The sequence below is a fragment of the Schistocerca americana genome, chromosome 1, assembly GCF_021461395.2.
Source record: "Schistocerca americana isolate TAMUIC-IGC-003095 chromosome 1, iqSchAmer2.1, whole genome shotgun sequence".
Classification (NCBI taxonomy): Eukaryota; Metazoa; Arthropoda; class Insecta; order Orthoptera; family Acrididae; genus Schistocerca; species Schistocerca americana.
In genome coordinates, this window is record NC_060119.1 from 1,268,323,586 (window position 1) to 1,268,349,198 (window position 25,613).

The following is a 25,613-nucleotide window of genomic DNA, read 5'->3' on the forward strand; positions in this document are numbered from 1 at the left end:
CCAGTTTGGTGTAATGGCGGTGCTGCAGTAGCGATTGGTACCAGATATACTGGACGCAATTGTAGCATGTACAGCCGTGGACAAAACGAGGGAGACCCCTCGCCTTTTCGTCATGCTGATCCGCACAGCCTTAAAGTCTGCTACTCAGCATAACAGGCAAGGCGACCAAGTGCTACCAACATACTATGCACAGGCGTGAAATTGAAAAACTATCAGAACTTTGTCAGACTGTTTTCAATCATGTGTGAGACTATATTAACGCTGATTAGTGTTTTAATCATAACACAAGATTCATAACGAAATTCAGTTAAAAATCGTTCATTGCCACACTTCAGTCATTTCAGTTATTGACAGAGCGGAAAAAGTAGGCAGTAACAAGTATGAAATTCTTCCGTGATCAAACAATCTGAGTTGCTGGCGAATACTGTGTATCCTCACTAGACAGTATATATTATCATTATACATGAGGTGAATAGGGTTTCGGCGGGTGCGGTGGTAGAACGGTTCTAGGGGCCTCAGTCACGAACCACGCGGCTGTTTCAGTAGCAGGTTGAAATCCTACATCGGGCACAGGTGTGTGTGATGTCTTTAGGTTCGGTAGGTTTAAGTAGTTCTAGGTCTAGGGGACTGATGACCTAAGCAGTTTGGTTGCATAGTTCTTAGAGCCATATTTTGACCTTTCGCGTAAGTATTCTTTACATAAACGGCCGTATATTTAGATTGCGTTGACATAGAAGCTCACTTTTTTACACTACCAAGGGACCGGATACCGCAGGAAGTGCGATACATTTCCGCTTATTATGTCTACCCGTACCCGAGATAAACAGATTTTAAAGGTTGGGTGGACAGATAGACGGTCAAGAAAGTGAGACTAGTAGGGTTTAATTTTTACCGATGTAGGTGACGAAATCCTAACAACGAAAATAGCTACTGCGACAGTTACTGAAGATGAGCGCCGCATAAATAATTCCCCCTACTCTTTAATCGAAATGCTCTAGTTGCAGTCGATACATGAGCATATTAATCGAAGCTGCGCTTTCGATCCAAATCACGTTTACAGGAATGCAAATAAAATCCATTTGCCTATACACATGGTAATTCAGATCCCAGTATTAATGCCACCGCGTTTTAGAAGTACGAGCATTCTCATTGCTAGCTAGCTTAAAAACACTTCGGCTAATGAACGTTTTCTGGCTGTGGCGAGTCTAATGGAGAATTCGAAACATTGTAGAATACGTTTTATTATTTCCTAGGGTGGTGCAGATTTATCGTACTAAATTTACTCGCTAATAACAGTATTATGTTATTTCGAATGGTTGTCACATAAGTAGTGTCATAAAGGTAGAAAATTCATGTTTTTCAGTCCAGAAAGCTCTATGCAACAGAAACTGCAGATCATTTTGCCATTTTATTGCAAAATTACCGGCTTATTCATGTCTGGGGTAATAACAGAGGGCTGTTTGCCTGGGTTGTTCGCTAGCATAGTGAAAGGTGTTTGCTGCTGCAAGGGAGGTCTGGTTTGTTTTATGTTCTAATCTCGATGGAGGCAGATAGACTATCAGTAAAGCTATTTTAAGAAATTCTCGCGCCCCCAATACGTTTTATTGCTACCGTTATTCTGTACTGACGCCCTGTGGATGTCAATATGAAACTCTTGTAGAATTTCATACTTGTTACTGCCTAGTTTTTCCGCTTCTGTCAATAACTGAAATGACTTAAGTGTGGCAATGAACGATTTTTAACTGAATTTCGTTATGAATCTTCACGCATTGCTAAATTTGCACACTTTCATGGTAGGTCAGCAATGGTAATCCGATATGACTGGTCTGAACGTTGACACAGACCGTTTCGCGGCCGAATGCGCATAACATTTTGCTAATTCGTAACGATCTGGGGTACTTTGTCTTACTAAATCAGTTATGTTATATCGATAAGCTGAAATTCATTTTAATTAGTACAGTTCATACTAATTAGCGTTTCTTCTTTCATTTATATCTTATATTTACGTGTTGTGATTAACAGACTAATCAGCGTTAATATAGTCTTACACATGATTGAAAACAGTCTGACAAAGTTCTGATGGTTTTTCAATTTCACGCCTGTGCATAGTATGTTGGTAGCACTTCGTCACCTTGCCTGTTATGCTGTGTAGCAGACTTTAAAGCTGTGCGGATCAGCATGACGAAAAGGCGAGGGGTCTCGCTCGTTTTGTCCACGACTGTACTTTCATTGCTGACATTCCTTACAGTGGCTCATATAGTGTCTAATGGATCTGCAGAGACGTAGCCAGTTATAGGTCCGTCTAGTTTGGTCCACAGTCTTCATGACTCCCAGGTAACCAGATGTTGAAATGTTGTGACATCACTTCAGGATCGCTGGCAGCAAATGAGCTAGGATGATGAGCAACCATTTCTCCCTCATTGGGTCATAGTTACTCTTATACCGCACCAACGCCAATCAGTCACACAAAAACCACACTCCTCCTTCATATACCAATCCGTACGAACTTCATTACACAAACTATCGCCATCCACACTATTTACTTCAGCCCTCTCTAAATTTTCTGTTACTTTTTCCACACCTTTCGCTGGTTCACTACCCACAGCATGCACAACTTTACTATTTTTCCCCCTCCAAATTATCGACACTTGCAGCTTCAGCAAAATTACACATCAATTCACTGTAAACACTTCATCTTCCTGAAATAATACATGATGCCTAAGCCATCATCACCATAAATATCCATCTCAGCAACATTATCTACTGATACACCGTTTAAATCGCTACAAATTCACACCAGAAACCTTAATTTCCTCAGTCGACCAAATTAACTTTACGTGAACCATACAGAACTTTATCCTCCGCCAATACATTACACACATTGCTGCTACCTTGTTGTACAGTTTTGGGGCTTCCAGACTTCCTAGCTTCCGCTGTGATCGGACAAAAATCAGCACACACTACCATTTTACACACTTTTCATCCAGATTAACAACCGATCCTACTTTACATACATTCTCACATTCACACTCTGACAAACATTTGAAGATCCACACATTCATCAATAAGTTCCGTTTCGCCTTCATTCGTGACTAGAAACGCGCAAATTCCTTCCTCCGAACTATCAATGCCAGTAGCTTTTACATCACTACATAAATTATCATTACTCTGTTCCTTTATACAGAAATCATCTACCTCCTCCAATACATTTTTAACTTCAACTGCTGGTGAGACCAACGCTACGCCTCCCTTAGTAATATCGACGCTTTCCGCCGAAACACAGTCACCCTCACTCGCAGCTGGCGAAACCAAAGCTACGCCTCCTTCACTAACATCGACGCTTTTCGCTGACTCACAAACACTTGGTACTACAACACCTTCCTTACTGCAATTGCTGCTATTTGCTAATACCTCTTCAGAACTCTCCACACGATTTGTTTTCACAAAATTTATCTCCTATTTAACTTTTTTTTGAACCACTGAATCTTTCCATTCATCACCATTCACGCACTCATTCATTACACATTCGCAACTTACATCATACCCAGCTAATTTATTCCCATTACTTTTACTTAAATCTCTCACAAATCTATGCTTCCGCCGTTCGCGCCTGCTTTTATTGAAATAGCCACCTATATAGCCTTCCTCTTTAGCATACTCCATACTACATATTTGTTGCCTTTCTCCAAACCTGTCAACATTTCTACCATTACCATTATCTCCAGTCCTTTTCGTCACCTGTTTAGATCGCAATCCTCGGACCTGAGATGTGGCGAACATCAGTTTCCCGACCGGCTGTTACGCGACTGCACTTCGCGCGAATTTCTCCTGTCAAATCTGCGTTCTTTACTCGGATACCGTTCAAGGAAGTTATCACTCCTGTCCGTTCTCCGACCATTCTGCTCATTCCAGTTACTATCTCCCTGAGAATTCCTTTGATTTCTCTCACGATTATTATTTTTGTGGTGATTATTTGGATTCCCATTTTGATAACTACCACCCGGTCTGCTCTGAGGTTTGAACTTCAAAGCCCTCTCTAATTTTTCCACAAATTCTAGAAATTCGTCCACGGAATCACATGGACTACAGACAAGATCCCACTGCAAATCTTCGGGTAATCGCCTTTTTAAGGTGGTGATTTTCGTTAAAACTCAAGCTTGCAAAAATCTCTCATTGTCCCATTACCGTACCTGTAACTCAGCCCCTTTAAGAATTCATTTTGCATCCGGGTCTGTTCAGCCTCGCTCCAAAATTTGTTCAAAAATCACTTTTCGAACTCTTCGCACTAACCGCATCTAACATTTGCCCAAGACTGTGGGTCTCCCTCCAAATGCCGTTTAACGTATTTTATTTTCGCTTCGTCCAACATGCGGCGAACAAAAGCCTCCCTACACGCAGCCATAAATTTACTGGGCGATATCTTCTGTCATCTGTGTAACATTTCACAGATCCGGTATTTTCCCAAGGGATATTTATAACCGCCGTGGCTTGTTGGGAGGCTAACGAATTTAAATCATTTTTTATCTGTCGCATTTGTTTTTTAAATTCATTTTCACTAGTGATACTGGACTGTATTTTATCTTGAACTTTGTCCACTTCTTTCTCCCCATCACCTACACGATTGGCAATGTCACTAATTGCTAAATTTACATTGCTTTTATGAGTATCTTGCACTTTTATACAGTCGCCTACCTTGTTCCCAAGTTCTGTCTGTATCTTATCCATTTTTTCCCCAAGATCTATTTCCACTAATTAGATTGTAGATTTTACTATTACAACTTCGTCTATAATTTTCCCCATATGCACTCGAACTCATTTTAATTTATCATCAATTGCTTTTTCAAGGTTACCCATAATTTTTTCAACTTCCTTTTTCACAGTGGAACCTATTTCAGTTCGCATTGTACCCAAATCAGACCGAATTGTATCCGTAACTGTTTGCAATGTGCCCATACCTGTTTGCAATGTACCTATATCTGTTCGGACTGCATTGATATTATATGCCATTCCCTGGATCATTTACATTAGCTGAGACATCATATTTCCCCCACATTCATTCCCCTTGCCAAAATTCCTACTAGGTACACTTTCGCTCTCTGATTTCGGACTAACCTGCTCACTTCCATTTTCAGAATTACACGTACTAGGTGACTGTTTTATAATTGCAAGATCTATAAGTGGAGCTAGAACTCCAGAAACAAGCACTATCTCTCTATTTGCGCAAGCACTTATCTGATCTGAGATGGTTCCCTCTGCCATGGTGATGCCGTCGGTTGTAGTGGAAGTATACATTGAAGACTGCTCTGGGGTACTCGAAGAAGCTGACCTGGTACTGCTGTTGAGCTGCGTCCGCCTCTGGAGAAGTCGCCTGACGTAATTGTAGCTGCCGCCGGTTACCGCCTGTTCCAACCGTCTCCGACACTGCTTTCCGTTAAATGCTCTAACCGCTACTGTTCCCTGCACTCAACTTATTTACACTCTGAGCCCCCACGCAAATTGCCTTTAAAGTGATAGATTAGGACCTCTATCGATAGCATGTGTTAATTGTGAAAATTGCTGCGTAATTTCACTATTTCCAGAGACCTACTTGCGGAAGAAAAACCCGATCTCACACTGTGTTTTCTACGAGGTTACTCTACAGAATTCTGTACTGGTTTTGCAAAGGTTTTTACACTTTGCATAGTACGATGAATAACAGACAGCAAAGACATTATCACTTTGCAGGGTCCAAATCCCAGACAAGCCCCCAATTGCGGGCATTCAAATAAACTACGCACCCTCTGATTCAATGGTGAAATATTAAAAGTTTTGTCTGGTTTCGTCGTCTAGGGACTGGGATACGCACTTGCCGCGTTACAGGCCAAATCCTGCTGAGTCTTCAACATACGATAGGAATCCACACGTGAATCGAATGGTCGAAGGTTTCTATCACTTGCCAATCGCAAATTATGAATGCAACACGCAAATTTATAAATGAAAGATTGCAATTAAATAAAATCTGCAGGTACTATCTTAACGACTTTAAATGATGAGTACGATAGTAGAAGTACTTTTGAGAATGTGGTATATTTCTGCAAAACACTTATTGTTGTCGACGGTACAGCAATTAAATAAAATATAAGTTGAATAACGGGGAAACAATAGATTCCTACTGCACGTAATTAGTTATGAAAGACAACATAGCTCGAGAGATATTCACTTCGAAACGCGTATTACGTCTTCACTGTAGAAGGCACGGAAATCTCACAAGTCCACAAGTCGGCACTCCGAAGTATTTCTGTCTGTCGCGACCACGCTCAAACCGCTCCACACTCTTTAAGCCTCTCTGCGACTCCGGGTCCGTCGCGCCGCCGTGTCCAGCACTTTCCGTCCTGCGCCACTCCCGTGTCGGGTGCCGTCCTCTCCAGAACTGCCCCCTGTTCCCAACTGTCTCACCATTTACGAGTGCTGTGATTGGCTAGAGCGCTCCCTCCAAGTCTGCAATCCAACGTACACTCACAAAAATATTTAAATACACACGAAATACTGGATTTACATTTAAATAACTTGAAATTAAATAAATATTCCTACGGCTGGACCATAAACACGCTCTAACACACATTATTAGATACATAAACAAATCAAATAAACATATATCAAAGGGATAGAACAAAAGGTAGGCCAGTAGCCTAATGTCTCTGTGCTTTCTAAAACACAGTAAATAATTGACGAGTTTCTTCATGGATAGCATACATCGGATATTAACAAAGACATAGATGAATCAATATATTTATAAGCATGCTGCTACCGTTTTTTCGTGTAACTGTGGAGTACTTACGTCCTGATGCGATCGATACTAATTGGCCACATTGACCTCCAATAAGTTATGTACTGTTCAAGTTACATGCCTGTAATTCATACCAATTTAGGTTTACACTAATAGCTTTCTAAAGACACGTAGATCGGAGAAATGGGATGAACCGTTTAGATTTTGGAAATTCGTTGCTGGGTGTTACTTGCGTAATTACTTTAAAGTAATAAATATACTGAAAATCTGATTACACCATCAGAATCGTCGTGCAAATAATGGTAATGAACATGTTTCTTTTTGAGGAATCATGATTCAACTGGCTACTGTTAATTTCTACACGAACTGTGAAATGTCTGCTATTACGGTTTCAAAAAGTCCGCCATCTTTGACACTCCCAGCAGAGACTTCTCCTTCATCGACACAAAGCACTGTCCTCGTCACAGCGGCAACATGGAATTCCCAGCCGCACCACGCGTGGACCCCGGCCGACGCTCGGCACCACGTGCTCCAGTCCAGCTACTGAGCGCCACCACGCGGCTGCTAGCGAGCCGCGGCTTTGAAGAGCGTCCTGTGCGGCCGCCCCAACTCCGAACGTAGAATATGTCCAGGGCGCCACAGCTCATTACCTCACAATGTGACTATAAAAGTTGCCACAACTACACTTGAATTTACACTTCCTAGTGAGAGTGTGGGGCAGCCATTCTAACGCTAACAAGTTACAGCAAAATATGAAAATACAAATAGAAATGCAATGTGCAAAGCACCTGAAAAGAGAAATAGGTTAGTTCTGCTGCTCCCCTCCTGTAAAACAGCCAACAAAAAGAATAAATTATGAAATAGAATCACTGTATCGACAGCTCCCCTGGAGCGACAGAGAACACATGAAAAGCAGACAAAACTTGTTGATCAGAGTCAGCGCCACTTGTTGTGTCTGAGCGCTCTTGTAATGTTTTGTGGTTGCTGCCTGGATGAGGAGAGGGTGGTATGACAGGTGGGTAGCCGGTTTCCTCTCATTACAACACGAAATGCAAGCGTGGTTAAAGTACACTTTATTATAGGAACCAGCCGGCCGCTGTGGCCGAGCGTTTCTTGGCACTTCAGTCCGCAACCGCGCAACTGCTGCGGTCGCAGGTTCTAATCCTGCCTCAGGCACGGATGTGTGTGATGTCCTTAGGTTAGTTAGGTTTAAGTAGTTCTAAGTCTTAGGGGACTGATGACCTCAGATGTTAAGTCCCATAGTGCTTAGAGCCATTTGAAACATTTGAACAGGAACCAACAGAGCACTTATATTCAATGATGTCCAATCTGAAGTTCTGCGGTTAACAGAAATCAATTATTTGACTTCTGTTAACCACAGAACTCCAGATTGGACATCATGAACTAATTCTGGAATCTTGTCTGTGTCCATATCACAACTACATACCGTGACTAACTGAGCCTTGCAAGGCTCGTGTTCATGCCGTTTATTGTTTGTCATCTCCTATTACTGCCGCCTCGTCTTCTTATACCATTTACTGGTGTCACCAACTGCCTGCCTTATCTGCCCGTGAGCGGCAGCAGCAGGGCGTATCGAAAAGTGCACTGTCTTACCATCTCTGGAGTGACCGAAAGTATTTCCGAGTCGTCGTGTGTATGGCAGTCAGTTGGAGACGGACCAGCAGTGCAGTCGGGATGCAGCAGCAGTGGATTCGGGGACGGAGCGCTGGGAGGCGTCGGCAGAAAGTGCTCGCCGACCGCTGGCGACACCCATCAACTCTCCGACGGAGGGAGATTGGAGCGGGACGACCGTTCGTTGGTCGTTCGGTCGGTTGTCTTATCGGCCAACGTATATTTGGTCCTTTCACCGTTTCCTTGCCTGGCGAGTCGGTCGGTTGGCTTGGAACAGCTAGGAAGTCACCGTCGCGCGGGGTCGGGCCACAGCCACTGCCGGCGGGCACACACGGTTGGAATGTGAGGTGCTGCTTGCGAGTGCTGCGAAGTTCGTCACCCACCGATCTCGGACATGAGACTTGAGTCCTCACTTAACCTAGTATCAAGCCCCAGCTGTTTACATTTCTTCGTTTGATCCTGGTTCTCACTTTTGGGACATTCCCGTGAGCAACAACGTGTGTATTTCAAGTAGATTAAGATTCCAGGCGTCTTCCTGTAGAGTTTAACTTAATTTATTCCCTGTTAATTTGACCAGCGGTATCTTCTGCCTTGTGGCCGTTGATGTTCCGGTTACCTGCCCTGGTCGGTGACGTAATTTTAGGCAGTGCATTTTGCTGTCCAGTACGTCGTGTAGTTCGACAGCTGTGGTGTTGTTGGTCGTTGTGGGCGCCAATATTCTGTGTGTCGTTGTATTGAATCTTGTGGCCGTTTTCCTGGTTCCGTGGAGAGGAACTGATCTTGTTCATTGGTCGGTCGGCTGGTGTATGAGTTTGGTAACGTTCCGCCAAGCTCTCCACGCTGTAACTCTTACCATTTCTGACAGTGTAGATTGAACTAATTTCAAAAAGTAAAATCTGCTTTCATAGGCTCTGTGAGCTGGTGGAGGCGGAAAGTGAATGTTGTACATCTGCAGAAATCCGTTCCACTCGATTCTCCACTAGTATGTTATTTGTCTTGTTGTGCAGAATTCGAGGCTGATTACTCGGTCTACCTGGAGCACCTGGCAAACTACACGCAGGACATTGCGCGCCTGATCTCACTTGGTGTGGCGCACACCTCACAAGTGTTCGTTCCCCTCGCATTCGAACACATGGTAAGTGTTGTTACACAGCGATCGTAATTACAGTATTTAATATGCAATAGTTGAATAAATTTTTGTGTGCTGATGTGTATCGCGTAAAGAAAAGTCTCATCCATCTTTCTCCACCGAGTTTTTGTAATTTACTGTAAACTCAGCTGCAACTGATGATGCAAGGAGCTCTCACGTTTTGTTTCAGTTAAACTGCCAGATAATTGTATACATTCTTGAAATAATCAGACTTACTGATGGAAATGGAAATGAGCGTTTGGCGTCATTGGCCGGGAGGCCCCTCGCGGGGCAGGTCCGGCCGCCATATCGCAGGTCTTATTACATTCGGCGCCACATTGGGCGACCTGCACGCCGGATGGGGATGAAATGAAGATGAACACAACACAACACCCAGTCCCTGAGCGGAGAAAATCTCCGACCCAGCCGGGAATCGAACCCGGGCCCAGAGGACGGCAATCCGTCACGCTGACCACTCAGCTACTGGGGCGGACTCTTACTGATGACAATCGCTGTGTTGATACCAAATTACTCAGCATACTGCTAAGAAGTACTCTACTTTTCAGAATGGAGACCGATATATTCTTTTAAAACTGATGGGTAAAGCTACAATACTTATCACAATTTATGGACGAAAGAAAGTGACACAGTAGATGCACACAGTAAAAACATATGTAAGGTCCCAGTTTCACAAATACAATGGATCTGGCCATAATAGGGTCCATGCACAGTCTGGAGTAAAAGCTAATGTATTATAATCGATGTTTTGAGCTGCAGGCGCATGTTTATAGCGGATCGGTGGTTACAGGGTGCCACCAGGTGATGTGAGACGCACTCTGGGGGCGTGGCTGCTTCCCAGAGCTTGCGGTGAAAGCTTGCACATGGCTGTGTCACTAGTGATGAGGTCTGTAAGTACTAGCCGATATCTGACACCTGTGATAGGTCCATGTTGCTACCAGAACCACTTACAGCATTCCTCCCTCCCTACCCATTCAACAAGGAGGCGGCACTTATGGGCGTAATTGGTCAAGCTTTTATCAGTCTCGCTTTTGCATGTGCAGACACTACTGCTGCTGCTGCTCTCCACAATTCTGTTAAATGTCGCCTTGGAGAGTGTAATGTGAAAGACACAAAGCAACAACCCTGGGGGAACACTGTTTAACAGACTGACTCAGGAGCTTGTGTATGCTGATGATATTGATTTGTTATCCAGGAGGAAACAGGACCTGGAAGAAAAGCTGGAAAAGGTAGGAAGATATGGTGCAGAGATGGGCTGACCATTAATCAGTCAATGACCAAATATATGTTAACATCTAGGAAAAGATATAGTGAAGGAGGAAGAAGCATAACTTTGAATGGAAAAGAATATGAACACTGTGAGAGCTTTAAATATCTTGGTTCCCTGAGAATAATGTTAAGAGACAGGAAATACATGCAAGGATTGCAGCTGGTAACTGGAGCTACTTTGCACTGGTTAAAGTGTTTAAAGCAAGGAGCCTCAGTAGGAATCTGAAGCTGATGGTGTATCGTACAGTAGTTAGACCTGTGGTATGAATGGTTTGAACACCTGGCCTATGACACAAAACGATGAGGAGTTGTTGCTAAGATGGGAAAGGAAGATACTTGGGAAAATCTATGGGCCAGTGAATGATAGGAATTTTTGGAGAATCAGAAATAATAAGGAGATCTGAGAGTTGTACAACAAACCAGATATTGTGACTGAAATAAAGAGTAATAGACTGTGTTGGTTGGGACATGTAGAAAGAATGGTGGAGAACAGCACAGTCAAAAAAGTTTTCAAAGGAAAACCCAGTGGATGTCGTAAGTATAAGGGGCAGACCAAGAACTAGATGGCTAGACAGCGTGCAAGAGGACTTGAGTAGAATGGGAGTGAGAAGATGGAGAGCCAAGGCAGTCAGCAGAGAAGAGTGGCCAGAGGTTGTCTGGTAGGCCAAAGCCCTACAAGGACTGTAGTACCAAGGAGTAATAGTAGTAGTAGTAGTAGTAGTATAGAAGTTCCATTGCTGTGCATGGATCAGAATAATAATAATAACAATAATAATAATAGTCATTTATCCTGAAATGTGTTAATTTGTTTCCAAACTTTGCAGACTTTTAACTTTCCACACAGTTGTCATAAATGTCTACAGACTTTTGGTTTTTAATCACTAACCACAAGCACTGAATGTAGCAAATGTGAAAAAAATCAGGTGTTTCAATTGAAAATGTATCCTTTTTGTGTTGTTTGTATAGAATGAACCATTAATATGTGCATTCATCACATCCCTAACAGAATTCACCAAATATCCATTTCCAACCCATCTGATCTAAAATAGTCTTCTGGAAGTTAAATAAGTTGTGTCAACATTTGCTCTCATAGAAATTACCACTTTTGGAACAGTTGCTGATTTTATAGGTATTAATGAATTATTGGGAGGAGCTCTATGGTGATACACATATACCAGTAAATGCACAAGTGAATACATACAACAGGAGTATACTCTTCCTCTGATACATACATTGCAACTGGGGATTAAGAGTGTCTTCTACAGACCATAACTTTAGGGGGTGGCTACCAATTTATTACTTTTGCTTTGTTTTAAATTTATATGAGTTCAAAATTCTAATTTTTAAGTGTGCTGAAAGTTTATTGTAGCAATATAAATACTACCTTGGAATTTGAATGTGGGTGGGGGTGGGAAGTCTACGTGAATCACATAGTAGCTTGTCATGATTATGTATTTCACAGTTTATCTGAAATTTATTGTAACTAACAGACACAAACGTCACAAGTATTGCCACTTCCTCTCAAAGGGCTTTGTCGTGATATTCCAAGTGCCAAAAACGAGCAGCTTCTTAGTGTCAAACTAAAAGGTTTGTATGTTGTAGTACATATTAGTAAATTTACAGTTATTAGAATATTTCAATAACATCCAAATGTTTAGTAATCCGGATTAATGGCTCCACCTCAAATCTCCAGCACAGTGGCTAATTTACAAATATGTGAAATGAGCAAGGTGATAAACACAACAAATCCTATAATGACATACTTTTATTGACTCAGTGAAATTTTTGTAACTACTTAACACATTGGAATAAAGCAAATGTGTGAACAAGTTGTAGGTGACATACAATTGGATAGTTCAAATTTTCAGTTGACTTTGTTAGTGTGATATGCTCAACAGTAATGGTACAGTAAAATAGTTATTAATGATTTCATTCTGTTAACTCTGTTAGAGATGATTAAAAGATTTTCAGTGTTTACTACAGTGAAACAAACTGACTATTTCAAAGGGATAAACGCATGTTCCTAGCTTCACCTAAAATTCAAATCTTTCTCAAATGTTTTGAAATAAGTTAAAACCCAGTTAAATGATTACTTTTGTTTGAGAATGCCGAATATCATTATTGTTACACTCTCCAAAAATACATTAAGGCTTTTGTGGTTTTAGCAATGAATGGAATGTGTAACACGATCTGTTTCTCCTTTCGACTTTGAAAAATTTATCTTCACTGAATAATTCTAGGTCTTGTGATCTCACACATAAGTTATGTTCGGTTTGGAAAGAATCCACCCAGCACTTTTTAGAATCAGTTTCAAATGCACACGTACTTCAACGTTTCTGTTGCCGTTCCCCACGAAAATTTTGCTGATGGTGTTGTATACCACTTTACATATAAATATAATTGTAAATAATTGTGAATGAAGGTTTTTAAAAAAACTACTTTAAGTAAAATCCTTATCGCGTAAGTAGGAACCACCAATAGGTCGACGAATGTTCGTTATCTTTACGGGAGTCATTATTTCGCTCAGATTCTGTGAGTTCGCTGTGGAAATGCGCTGCTTCAGAGGCCTGCGGTATTTGTACTCGATTCCTCAAAACTCACATTTAAAAGCACTCATTTCAGAACACTGTTGCAACGAAGAAGCATCAGCGGTAAATAGTACTACAAAGACGAAGCAGATGCTGTAAAAGTCACAAAGGAGATGTGGAAAAAACGTAAATACTGCTGCAATGCAAACGTACACTACAAAGACGTCCAAGGAAATACATTAAAAGATACAAATACTGCAAAGAAACAAATACTGCAAAGCAGTAAAACAGTGCTCGCTACTATAATGTGCAAACAAACGCAGTAAACCAAATGGAAGACTATGCACTCTAGGGGAAGATCCCAAAGAATATATATAGGAGCTGCAGAGGGGATGAAAAGGTGGGACTTGTCCCTTACTGTGGAGGGGGGTGAATGGGCGTGACCTGTCGCCGGTGAGGTCCTGGCGCTGACGATTCCCGTGGCTGAAACGCAGCGCAGCCTGAGGCGGCGGACCCCCCTCGCCGAGCCTCCCACCGGCTGTCTCATTCCTGTGTGAATTCGAAAACCTGGGCTGTTTTAAGAGCCTCGTCTCGGGAAGAGTCCGAATACCGCAAAGTCTGTGCACACACTTCCTTACCGTTTGAACATTGGAACAGCCTTCTCCAGTCGTGGGTCTGCATTCGATTTGTGACATATTCGATCTGAGCACGAAAAAGCATTACAAATTAAGACCCCGAATGTCAGTGATCCAGTGCTTGTACGATTCTGATTGAAATTTAAAATGCCGGTAAAATTCCAATCTAATTTGCGCCACTCGGGAATGACACCAGTAAAGATATGACAATAGTTAAAAAAGTTCAGCAAAAGACAAACTATCAGGATTTATCGTGAGGAACAACTTATGGTGCAACACCAACACACTATGCGAAGACCCCGAAATAAAAAGATCATTTTCGATAAGAATCAGTTGCGTCGTACACTGTGAAATGATGGTTTAGGTGCGTTTCCAAATCTTCAGCGCCGTCCAGCAATCAGGGAAACGAGGTAAATGTCGATGGTGCCTAGTTTCTGGTAGCAACGGTGTTAATACTGCTGTGGTAAGCACAGTTGCTGTTGCTGGTGTTCCAGTAGTTGTTTTTGCTGTTCCTGCCGTTGTGGAAGTCACTGATAACTAAATTCTGGGTCCATATTGCCTGATATGTCGACGCACTGACAGCTCAAATATACTCGTCGCCACTGTTGAAGTCTGCAGTTATAAGCACAATGTATTTGGCGAAATACACCGACGCAGTACAATACAGTTAACACAAACACGTGCAAGTTTGGAAGAAGGACGCAAATGGAAGGAAGCCGACCGGAACAGATACCCTGCAATTCAGAGACGTCAATCACACAAATTTACCTACTTTCAACGTAATTATTTTATCGTGGAGTCATAACGTTATTAAAACTAAAGAACGCAATTCACAACTAGAGGAGTTTATCCAGATTCTACATAGGAACTTCTATCTAAAAGAGCCAAAAATATCTTTGGTCTTAAATGAGATCATTCACTCAGTAAATAAGGTCTCACACCATTCTTCTGGTAATACTAGAATGCATGCGATTTGAAGGGAAACATATATTTCAAAGGAAGACAGTTTACAAGTAGATAACGTCCAACAAAGCGCTGAAACTGTTTGCCTGCTCCCTCTGCCTTTTGTTCACAGTATATGTTTCTCAGCTTCTTGCGAGCTGGTCATTTGTGCGCCACGACGTTCACGAGGAGTATCCTGTCTTCTGGTGTCACCAGCTGTGCTTCTGATGTTTCCAGGCACTCCAGCAAGCGTAAGACTGCCACACGAACCACATTTTGTTCACATGATACGCACTGAATCTCGAAACCGAACTCTTGCAGAGCTAAGGTCCATCGTGCTAATTTCCCATGTCACAATTTACTTACTAACAGGGAGAACCAAGGTCAGTGGTGTGTTACCACTACAGATTTCTAACGGGCTAGATGTCGGCAGAATTTCGTGAATGTGAATGGTACCGCCACTGCTCATTTCTCTGTCACAGGATATTTTTATCCATAGTTTAACATTCTGCTCCAAAACGTAGTCGTTACCGCACTCTTCTTCTTCGTCGATCTGACACAGGCGTTTCCCATGTTGTAATCAGATTCATCAAAGGCTAAATAAAAAGTTTTGTGAAGACCTGTGTGTAACAATACCACTGTGTTCATTATCGTTGTTTTAATCCATCGAAATGTTTCCTCACAATCTTTCCTACAGGACCACATGCTACGTCTGTTAACTAGGTTGTGAAAGGACTCGTTTTTTAGCACTTGGCAATAGAAATCGCACAAACGTTGAAAATTTCTAAGTTGCTTCTTGCAACTAGATATCGCAAAACTGAATACCGCCTCCAGATTGTCCCTGTTTGCTTTTATACCTTACGGTGTAATTACATGACCAAAGAGTTTTGTTTCCTGCAGACTGAACTCTGTGTTTCTCAAGTTCAACTTAGCCTCCGCAATTTCAGATTTTTGAATAATTTCTTCCAACGCTGCGAAATGCACCCTCCATGCAATATTTTTTTGGTGCTCTCCATATGACCGAGTGATACCAGAGGTCTACATTTTTGCTCTGTGTGTTTGAAGTCAAACTGCACTTCCTCAACCTGCTAACCTTACCTGTCCTTAACAGTTATCCAGGAATTCATACACTGGACTTCCATTTGTCATATCTGATTAAGCATTGCAATAACTCAAAACAACTTCAGCAGAACATGGTAAAACATCAAATAGATAACACACCACATTTGTAAAATCATAATATACTTCTTTGGCTCTATGTCTTCCAATTTGTTTTGTGTACATTAATCACAAGAAATATACAAAACTCTTATTCCTGCACAGCAGAATTCCAGCAGCCTATACGAGAGACTCTAATTCCGACTGGCGATAAACGTTCAGTTACAAAGGGACTCCCATAAAAAATCACAATAACACTTCTTCTCTGATTCGGGTCTTGGAATCGAAATGCCAAAGCATTTATGAATTTGCTTGGTATGAAGTTGTAAGATATTCTCCAAGACGATATAAATCTGTCCCCGAAGTCGCAACCAGAAGGCCATTAGCGACGATTTAATACGGCACTGGGAAAGTTCGCAACCAGATAATGAACATTATCTGACTTGCCATCAACAGGTAGAGAGCTGACGCAATGACGCGACCTAAGCTGTGTTCATTTACATTACCCACGTGTAAGTCTGTAAGTGTTGTCATCATTGGAATTACAACTTTGAAACACCAATTAAAAAAGGGCTGACTACATCACTTACGACTTTGAATACAATTTGCCATGAAATGACAGTTTGGAGAGCGATCATATGATGTACATAATTTTTTATTTAATTGTCTTAATCGTAAAGTTTTTTGAAGACAGTTACCTGTTTCGGCTATGCAGCAGCCATCTTCAGAACGTACAACAGAAGTACACCCAAGAGAAAAAGAAACTGGTACACCTGACTAATATCGCAGCAGTGCCACGACGACATGAAGTGGACTCGACTAATGTCTGAAGTAGTGCTGGAGGAAACTGAAACCATGAATCCTCCAGGGCTGTCCAAAAATCCTTAAGAGTACGAGGAGGTGGAGATCTCTTCTGAACAGCATGTGGCAAGTCATCCTAGATATGCTCAATAATGTTCATGTCTGGGGAGTTTTGTGGCCATCGGAAGTGTTTAAACTGAAACGAGTGTTCCTGGAGACACTCTGCGTCAATTCGGGACATGTGGGTCCCGCGTTGTCCTGCTGGAATTGTTCAAGTCTGTCGGAATGCACAATAGACACGAATTGATGCAGGTAATCAGACAGCATGCTTACATATGTGTCACCTGCCAGAGTTGTATCTAGACGTAACAGGGGTCCCATATCACTCCAACTGCACACGTCCCACACCATTACAGAGCCTCCACCAGCTTGAACAGCCGCCTGCAAACATGCAGGGTCCACAGATTCATGAGATTGTCTCCTCATCCGTACATGTCCATCCCCTCGCTACAATCTGAAACTAGACTCGTCTGACTAGGCAACATGTTCTGGTCATCAACTGTCCAATGTGTTGATGCCCCCAGGTGAGGCATAAAGATTTGTGTCGTGCAGTCATCAAGGGTACGCGAGTGGGCCTTCAGCTCCAAAAGTCCATATCGATGATGTTTCGTTGAATGGTTCGCTCGCTGACACTTGTTTATGGCCAAGCACTGAAAGCCGCAGTAGTTGCGGAGGGGTTGCCCTTCTGTCACGCTGAACGGTTCTCTTCAATCGTCGTTGGTCCCGTTGTTGCAGGATCTTTTTCCGACTGCAGTGATGTCGGAGATTTGATGTTTTACCATATTCATGATATTCACGGTACACTCGTGAAATTGTCGTACGGGAAAATCCCTACTTCATCGCTATCTCGGAGATGCTTTGTCCCATCACTCGTGCGCCGACTAAAACACCAAGTTCAAACTCACTTAAATCTTGGTAACCTGCCATTGTAGCAGTAGTAACCGATCTAGCAACTGCACCAGACATTTGTCTTATATAAACGTTGCCGACTGCAGTACCGTATCTGCCTGTTTACATATCTCTGTATTTGAATATGCATGCCTAAAACAGTTCCTTTGGTGCTTCAGTGTAAAAGAAAATAAATTACTGCCTACTACATTAAGGGATTAAAAGAAGGACAAAAATTATAATATAAACACGACATACCTCCGCAAAAAGTCATATGTAAAAATAACATCAGTCGAAATTGCCACACTTGCTTCAACCGGTTATCTGAGAGTATGGGTTGGAAAGCTATTCTAGAGGTCGCTGATGCTTACATAAGCTACAGATATATGTACAAAGTACTTAGAAAGAGGTTCATTAGAAAGTAGAGTTCTATAAAATATTCGCAGCTGAATGCAAGGAAGCAAAACGATTTTTATTTAACCTTGTAAAAAATCTATTTATCTTCTGACAGTTTAAAGTTGATGACGATGAACAAAATATTCAAAAAATAAAAACTTATTACAGAAATCATTCATAAATTGAATACATTACCATGTCTATTTTCCTATAATGTTATTTCATCCCACTTGCCCCATTTGGGCTGTTGAGTGGACTGTCAACGGAACAATATTCCGCTCTTCAGCAAAGCGAATGAAAAAAAAATGTAGAATGAGAAAAATTTTATGACTTATTTTCTACTTAAAATTATAGACAGACAACCAAACTAACGAAAATTAATACATTTTTAAGAACACGTCACAAAAGCTGAAATTCTACTCATAAAAAACGCAGAAGCACTGCACTTTCATTTAAAATCTGAAGGACTTGGTCTTGGTGAGAAGTATTATTGAGGGAGAGTATATGTTCCATATGGTTGAGGGGTGTGGGTAAAGAGGTACGTAACGAAACTGTGGAGAGGCTAGGTAGAAGGTGAGGTGGATAGGGGGAATAGAGACAATGGGAAGAGAGAGGTTGAAGAGTACTGTAGTGCTTGGGGACGTTAGTGGTAACAACAGGAAAGAGATAGGGATGGATGGAGAGGGAAAAGCAGAGAGGAGACCCCAATGTGGTGTGCCACAGGCGGAGGAGCATTAAAATTGGTAGGAAAGATGAATATAGGGGAAAATCTCGTTATTTGTGAGAGCAAGTTGGTTGAAGTTGCATTGATAATTAGGATATGGAGTGTGTGAAGGGGTGGAAGCATACCAGGGTTGGTGGTCGGAGGGAAGACAGTGGTGTTATTGGAATCTAGTTTGCAGATGGAACAGGAGATGCAAAGATGTTAGATGTTGATAAGGAGAGGTAGGAATTTGATAAGATTGCAGAGGATCCACGTGGGAGAGGCGTATGTGGCGTCCATGACTTTCAAGGATTTGGAGGGACTTAACAGAACTATGGTGGTGTGGAGATCTATGCAGCATTCATATACCAGAAGGTGGATCAGATCAGGGTTTTGTATATGAGCAGAATAGTGGAGGAATGTAATTCTCAAGTTCAGGCTGTAAGTAGTTCTAGTCTATTGAGAGCGCTCTGTTGGATTGTTAGTAGGTGAGGTTTCCACATTAGTGGCTGGTCGAAGGCTAATTAACTGTACAGGACAGTCATAAATGGTAAGGTAGAATTCATGGAGGCGGAAAGTGTAGGTTCTTTGTCCTTTAACTGTTGCCTGGTTTTGGAGGGATTGATCCTGAGGAGCGATTGCATACACAAGAAGGTAGACTGATTGAGGTGGATTTGGAGGGATCATTGGGATTTCTGGAGTGTAGGGTAGAGGGCGAGAAAGTGGTATCACCAACACACTGAAGGAGGCGATCTGGTGAGGGTGGTTTGGGCATATCAGCAATGTAGAAGAGATAATGGAGAGGAGAGAGGATGGGACTCTAGGGTACTCCTGCACTAGGATGGAATATATGGGAATTGATATTGTTAATAGAGATTAAATGAGGGGCGAGTAGATAGGAAGGATGTAAAGTGGTCATAATTAATTGGAAAACTATATGTCTGGATTTCGAAAAGAAGACTGGAATGCCAACACGGTCACAGGCTTTCTCTACGTCGAGGGAGACAAAAATAGCAGATTTATGGGAGTGGAGTCAGTGGGATGAGAGATGGATGAGTGCAAGAGATGGTTATCAGAGGATAAGTTGGGGCAGAAGCCATACTAGTTAAGGGGTAGGAGATGGTTTTGGTTCAGGTGTTGATAGATATGTCTGGAGAGAATGGATTTGAAGACCTTGCTAAACACTAAGCTTAGGCAGATGAAGTGGTAGGAAGAGGTTTGTGTGGTTTGAGGAAAAACAGGATTTTGGATGTTTTCAATTGTTGAGTATTGTAAGCTGTAGAGAGGATAGTGGTGTAAGGGACTGGAGGGGTGACTACAAGGGAGAAGGGGTATTCTTTAAGGTGTCAATAAGTTATGCAGTCTTGACTAGGGGATGTGGTGTGTTTTTTGTGGAGTAGTTGATTTATGTCGTGTGCTGTAACTGGTGTATTTAATTCCATTTGCTGTATGTTATTCAAGTACTGGAAGCTGGGAGCAATGGGTGGGACAGCGGTATTTGTACATTTGTGGATGTTTGGGGGAAAGTGATTAGTCAAGGTGATAGGATGCAAAATGGTTAGCTCTGTTCAGGTGGTCAGCTAAGAGATTGTTATTCTGGAGGAGCAGGTAGTGAGATATGGGATTGGTGTCTGTGACTTGATGGAATGCTTTCGAGAACTTGGGAGAGTTAATGGGGAGTGGAGTGTTGAGTCTGGTGCAAGTCCCAGGGACTTTTTTTCATTTAATGAATTCCTGGTGTGTCCCTGTATTTGCCAGTGATGTGTGAGTGTATTCCTGTAATGTGTCTGCACCAAAAAACAGTACATGCAGCAGTATTCTTGGAGGAGGAGTAGGCCTTGTGTGGGGATTATGGGGGGGGGGGGAGAGGGTATACAGTCTTCGTAGGAATGTGGGTGGATATAGCGTTTGATATGGTCTGCTGAAGAAAGGCTGTGACATGAGGGAAACTGTCAGGTTGCTGGAAGGTTGTAACACTACTGCCTGCCACTGTTATACCTAACCACAAAACAGGAGGGGTTCAGATGAATGAAATCATTTTTATTAAGGCAATTGCTGTATAAAGAAGCATAGACGAATTTTGTTATGTTGACTGTGTTGTACCTAACGAAGGTGGCTTATCGGAAGTGCAAGTCAGAATTACGTAAATATTTAAACAGTAATACAAAATATTTTACCTATCTACACTGTTCAAAGAAGAAAGAAACCGGTCGCCTGCCTAATTAAGCATTAGAATGATTGACATACTTGTTCAAGAAACTGAAAATAAGTAACTTCAATGGGCAGTCACAGCCTATACTTTGTCACACGATTGTGCAATGAACTCTGGCACTTGCATATGTTCACGTTAAAGAAATTGCTAAAGGTTATAAGAGAACATGGCTATTTGCATAATGGTAACAGAAAATAACATATACTTTTGCCTTCAAGGCTTGGTCAGACTGAATGGTCTCAATAATATTACTATCAATATTCACTGTAGAATCATAAATAAAAATTTAAAAAAAAATTAAAAATTAAAAATATTGAGTGACATGTACTATTTTGTCTAATGTAATATCTTTTATTAACCTGACATGTTGCACATTATTACGAAGTGTCGTATTCATGATCTATGGAACAAGTACTAATCTAATCCAATCTAATCTATCAATACTCACTGTAGAATCATAAAATAGGCATAGGTTCAATATTACTTTTCAAACATTTTCCTATCTGACAAAAAATTGTAAATGTAGTTCACTGCAAAACTATGAACTGGTCATAGGTTAAGTCTCTCTCAGCTTAATACGTTTCTATTTAGAATGAAAGTTAAATGTATTTCGCTAACAAACAATTTCACACTGAATTTTGAACAAAAGAAGGTAGTATTTTCATAGATAGTGGTCTTTCTATTAATTGTTATTTATCATGAGCATAAAGGGTAAACTGTGGATCCTATTACACTATTAATATGCACTTTCAATACACAAGAGAAACAAGCGCTTAGCAAGCATGAGTATATAACTTTCCACAATTGTAGTTTTCAACTTCTACTACACTGAGAAGCAAAATTGACATATTTATAAGATACTGACTCACCTTTTGCGATTTACAACAGGCAGCAATGTGAACCATTACTAAGCTAAACTTTACAAGCCTCAGTTTTCAGAACTTTTAATTTTGAAGTTGGCAACAACATATTAATAAGCAGTTTTAATAGAAAAATTATTTTCAGCAAGCATCATGGACTTAAGCTCACTCTCTTGCCACAATAATTTTAACTTTCTTTCTTACTATGTTCAAGAGGCATTAATTAGTAAAACACTAGGATTTAATGTTCTTTCAATAAGGACACTCGGTAATTATTTTAGCATGGGAAAGACCCTAAGTGGAAATGTGGCAGAGGGATAAAAAATCAGGGTAGGTATAAAAGTTCGAGTATAAGTTACCTTATATTTGCGTACACTAAAGTATCCAATGAGCTGATCCTTCACCATAAATTTCTACTATTTCTTAGTTCCTTTTCAGTGATTGCGCAATATGGTGGCGATTGCATGTTGGTAGGTGGATCTGCAGGTAGAACTGCTGGACTCTCTCATTTCTTAGCGGCAGTGATAGATATCAGTTCCAGAATAGTTCAAGCTCTTTATCCATCCATCCATCCGAGGCATTGGAAAGCGGCACAGAAAGCCTCTCTCCGCACCAGCACAATACACAACTTTTACATGAGCAGTTGACTGACTCTCAATTCCACCTTTTCTACCTAGGCCAACTACAATTTGCGCGCGCGGCATGCTTCCGATCCCAAGGGGAAGCACAACACCTTTTACATACAAAATAACTAAGAACCCTAAATGAGGATCAGCAATCTACATAACAGCAAACAAACGTTTTAAATAAAACAGAACATTTGCATATATTGGTAGTTCTATACAAAATTATTTAATTTTGAAGATAACCAAAGGGATTATATGAGGAAGACAAAAGATCATTTGCTCATATTGTGCATATTACAGAGATTACACTTTATTGCAGTATCGAATTAATCGTATGCCAATTACAGAAGTTCAACAATGGGATGTTGAACAAAATAGAAAGCTAAATGAATCAACGAAAGGTATGTAGTGTCTAAGCTATGGTGTTACAAGGTCAGGAAGCAACTTCCAATTTTGGTTTCTATGGATTCCCACTAGGCATTCCAGTAGATGTGTGAGCAGTCTTAGATAACTTTTGGATGGAGGTTGGTATGGGGTGCACAAGGATGAGATTCTGTGTGAGAGATCATGAGGAATACAGGTAGACATTCACTTCCAATCATATTATAGACTTCTGCAGTGAGGCGTCCAAAGAATTTGGGAGATGCTAGGACGACATAGGGGGTGGTTTTGCTTTCAGGAGGGGTGTGGTGTGAGATGGGAACAATAACACCCTGCAGGGAGTCAGAAAACTGATGCCACCTCTGGAGTCCTCCAGGTGATTTACTACTAATTTTGAGATCAGTGCCATGATGTAAGTGGAAAATGAGTGACGGTGTCATAGGGGATAGGATGAATAGGTCAGATGTAGATGGTGGCACAGGTAATGGTCAGTCTTCCGAAAAATAGGGCAAGGATAAGACGTTTGGTAGGATTATTATATAAGGGATGTGACTGAACAGGGATGTTCTTGTGGTGGCCAATTGAAACTCCATCTCTGACCAGAGGAAGGTGGTTATCTGTGCAGTGGATGATACAGAGAGAGGTCTGGAAGTGTAATGACTGAAGGAACATTTCAAGGAGAATAAAGGTATGGATTTTGTCTTCAAACAGGGCATGTATTAAAAGATTTTTATTAGTGGGGAGGGAGGAGATATAGTGTTACAGGCTTTTGTAGTGCTGTCACACCATTAGAATGGTTTGTTTGGGGGAAGGGGGTCTGCTGAGGTTTTAGACAAGGGCATAGAGGAAGGTGAAGAGAAAGTGAACCTGGTTCTGGGAGTAGGTAGCTTCGTTGTTGCGATGGGGTGGGCAAAAAGGGAGATTTGTTAGAGAGTACATGGATGTTGGAATGAGTGAATGCTTTGGAGGATAATTTGATAACATCTTCAGCAGTGGGTGTTGGACAGGGGAATTGTTGGGGTGAGTGCGAGTATCAGTGGAACAGAGTGGGACAGTGAGCTCAGGTTTAGTAGGTTGCAGCTTAGTTTTGCATCGAGGGGGGGGGCAGGTGTTACAGATAGGAGGAGGTTAGGGCATTGTTTAAGAACATGGAAGGCTTTGCAGTTTGGATAGGAGGTGGTTTTTTACAATCTTCAGTAAGCTGATCATTGTCATGGAGGCATTTTCGTCATTGGTGGGACTGAGTAGGAATTTTTAAGGTTCGACCCTGTGGCAGTGGTGGTATACTAAGACTCCTTCTTTAGGGAGATTGTCCATGGTGGCAGCAAATTTAGAGAAGACATGGCAGTGGTGAGTGGGGCCAAAGTTATTATTAATTCAAAGGGCTTTCTGGAGTTATAAATCCATGTGGTTGTTTATTTCAGATGCCGCTTCCTCATCCATGCCCACAAGGCTGACATTTGTGACACTGCATTGGGGGTGGGAGGACGGTTGGAAGGCTGGTGTTGTTTTGCCGTGGGTATGCTGGTGAGAGGTGTTGAGCAGGCTTTGGTACCAAGGATAACCAAAGGAAATTTGGAAAGGTCAGTGTGGAAACTGGGATTCAACGACTTTAATGAGATGGAGGTTTTTCTTGGGATGATTTGTTGGATGTGAAGGCTTGGTAGGTATTTAATTTCGAGGATGAGGCATTTGGGTTTAAGGAACTTTTGGTCAGAGTTGGAGAGAAAGTCAGGTTGGACAGTAGGTAAACAGTGTGAAGGGACAGGAGTTGCGTCCATATGCTGAATGTCGTCAGATTCAGTTTGCTGTTTCTTAGGTGTGGGAGTAGGAGAGATGTTGGTGTTTTGACGTTTTGTAGGCTTCTTACCGGCTCTTAGATGGAAGAATGGTTGTATGATGGGGGTGGTGAGATGCGACATTGTTGATGGTTACCTGGGACTTCTGCAGGTCCTTCAGCCCTGCTTGCATTGGTGACTGCAGTGAGACTCAGTGAATGGTACTTGTGACATCATCTGTTGCAGCTGTAGCCCAGCAGACTGTGATGCAGGCGGCCAGTGATGGAGGTAGCAGATGACTGATGGCTGAAAGAGAGAAGGTAGGGGGAGCTGGGGATGGGGAAAGATGCATGTATTACTGCTGTGATGGGACAGGATACTGTAGCTAAGGGAGGACGAATGTAGGTATGTTGGGGTAGAAGAAAGGCTCCGTGTAGTTAGAGTGGGAACAGGAGATGGAGTGGTGTATATGATTGATAGAGTCAATGTTCCATAGTGGAAGAGAGTTCAAAATGGTTCAAATGGCTCTAAGCAGTACAGGACTTAACATCTGAGGTCATCAGTCCCCTAAACTTACAACTAATTAAACCTAATCAACCTAAGGACATCAGACACATCCATGCCCAAGGTAGGATTCGAACCTGCGACTGTAGCAGCCGCATGGTTCCGGACTGAAACGCCTCGGACCGCTGGGCCACAGCGGCCGGCCGCAGAGAGTGTTTACCGGTGTTGATTAGGGTTAGTGGTCCCTGAAGTGGCGTTGGAAAGACTGTGACAAACTGTGGTGGAGTTATGAACGATGAGAATGTCTCTGATGTGACAGTGAAGGAA

The 25,613-nt window shown here is 41.9% G+C and overlaps 1 protein-coding gene across 1 annotated transcript in view; it reads left to right on the forward strand.

Moving 5' to 3' along the window:
* The window catches only part of LOC124598977, a gene marked incomplete at its 3' end in the record, with an annotated part of 199,740 nt that overhangs the window by 84,737 nt on the left and 89,390 nt on the right, over positions 1–25,613 (forward strand). The window contains exon 4 of the mRNA XM_047136038.1: positions 9,406–9,533. Coding sequence (XP_046991994.1) covers positions 9,406–9,533 — 128 coding nt within the window. The remainder of the gene's footprint in view (positions 1–9,405; positions 9,534–25,613) is intronic.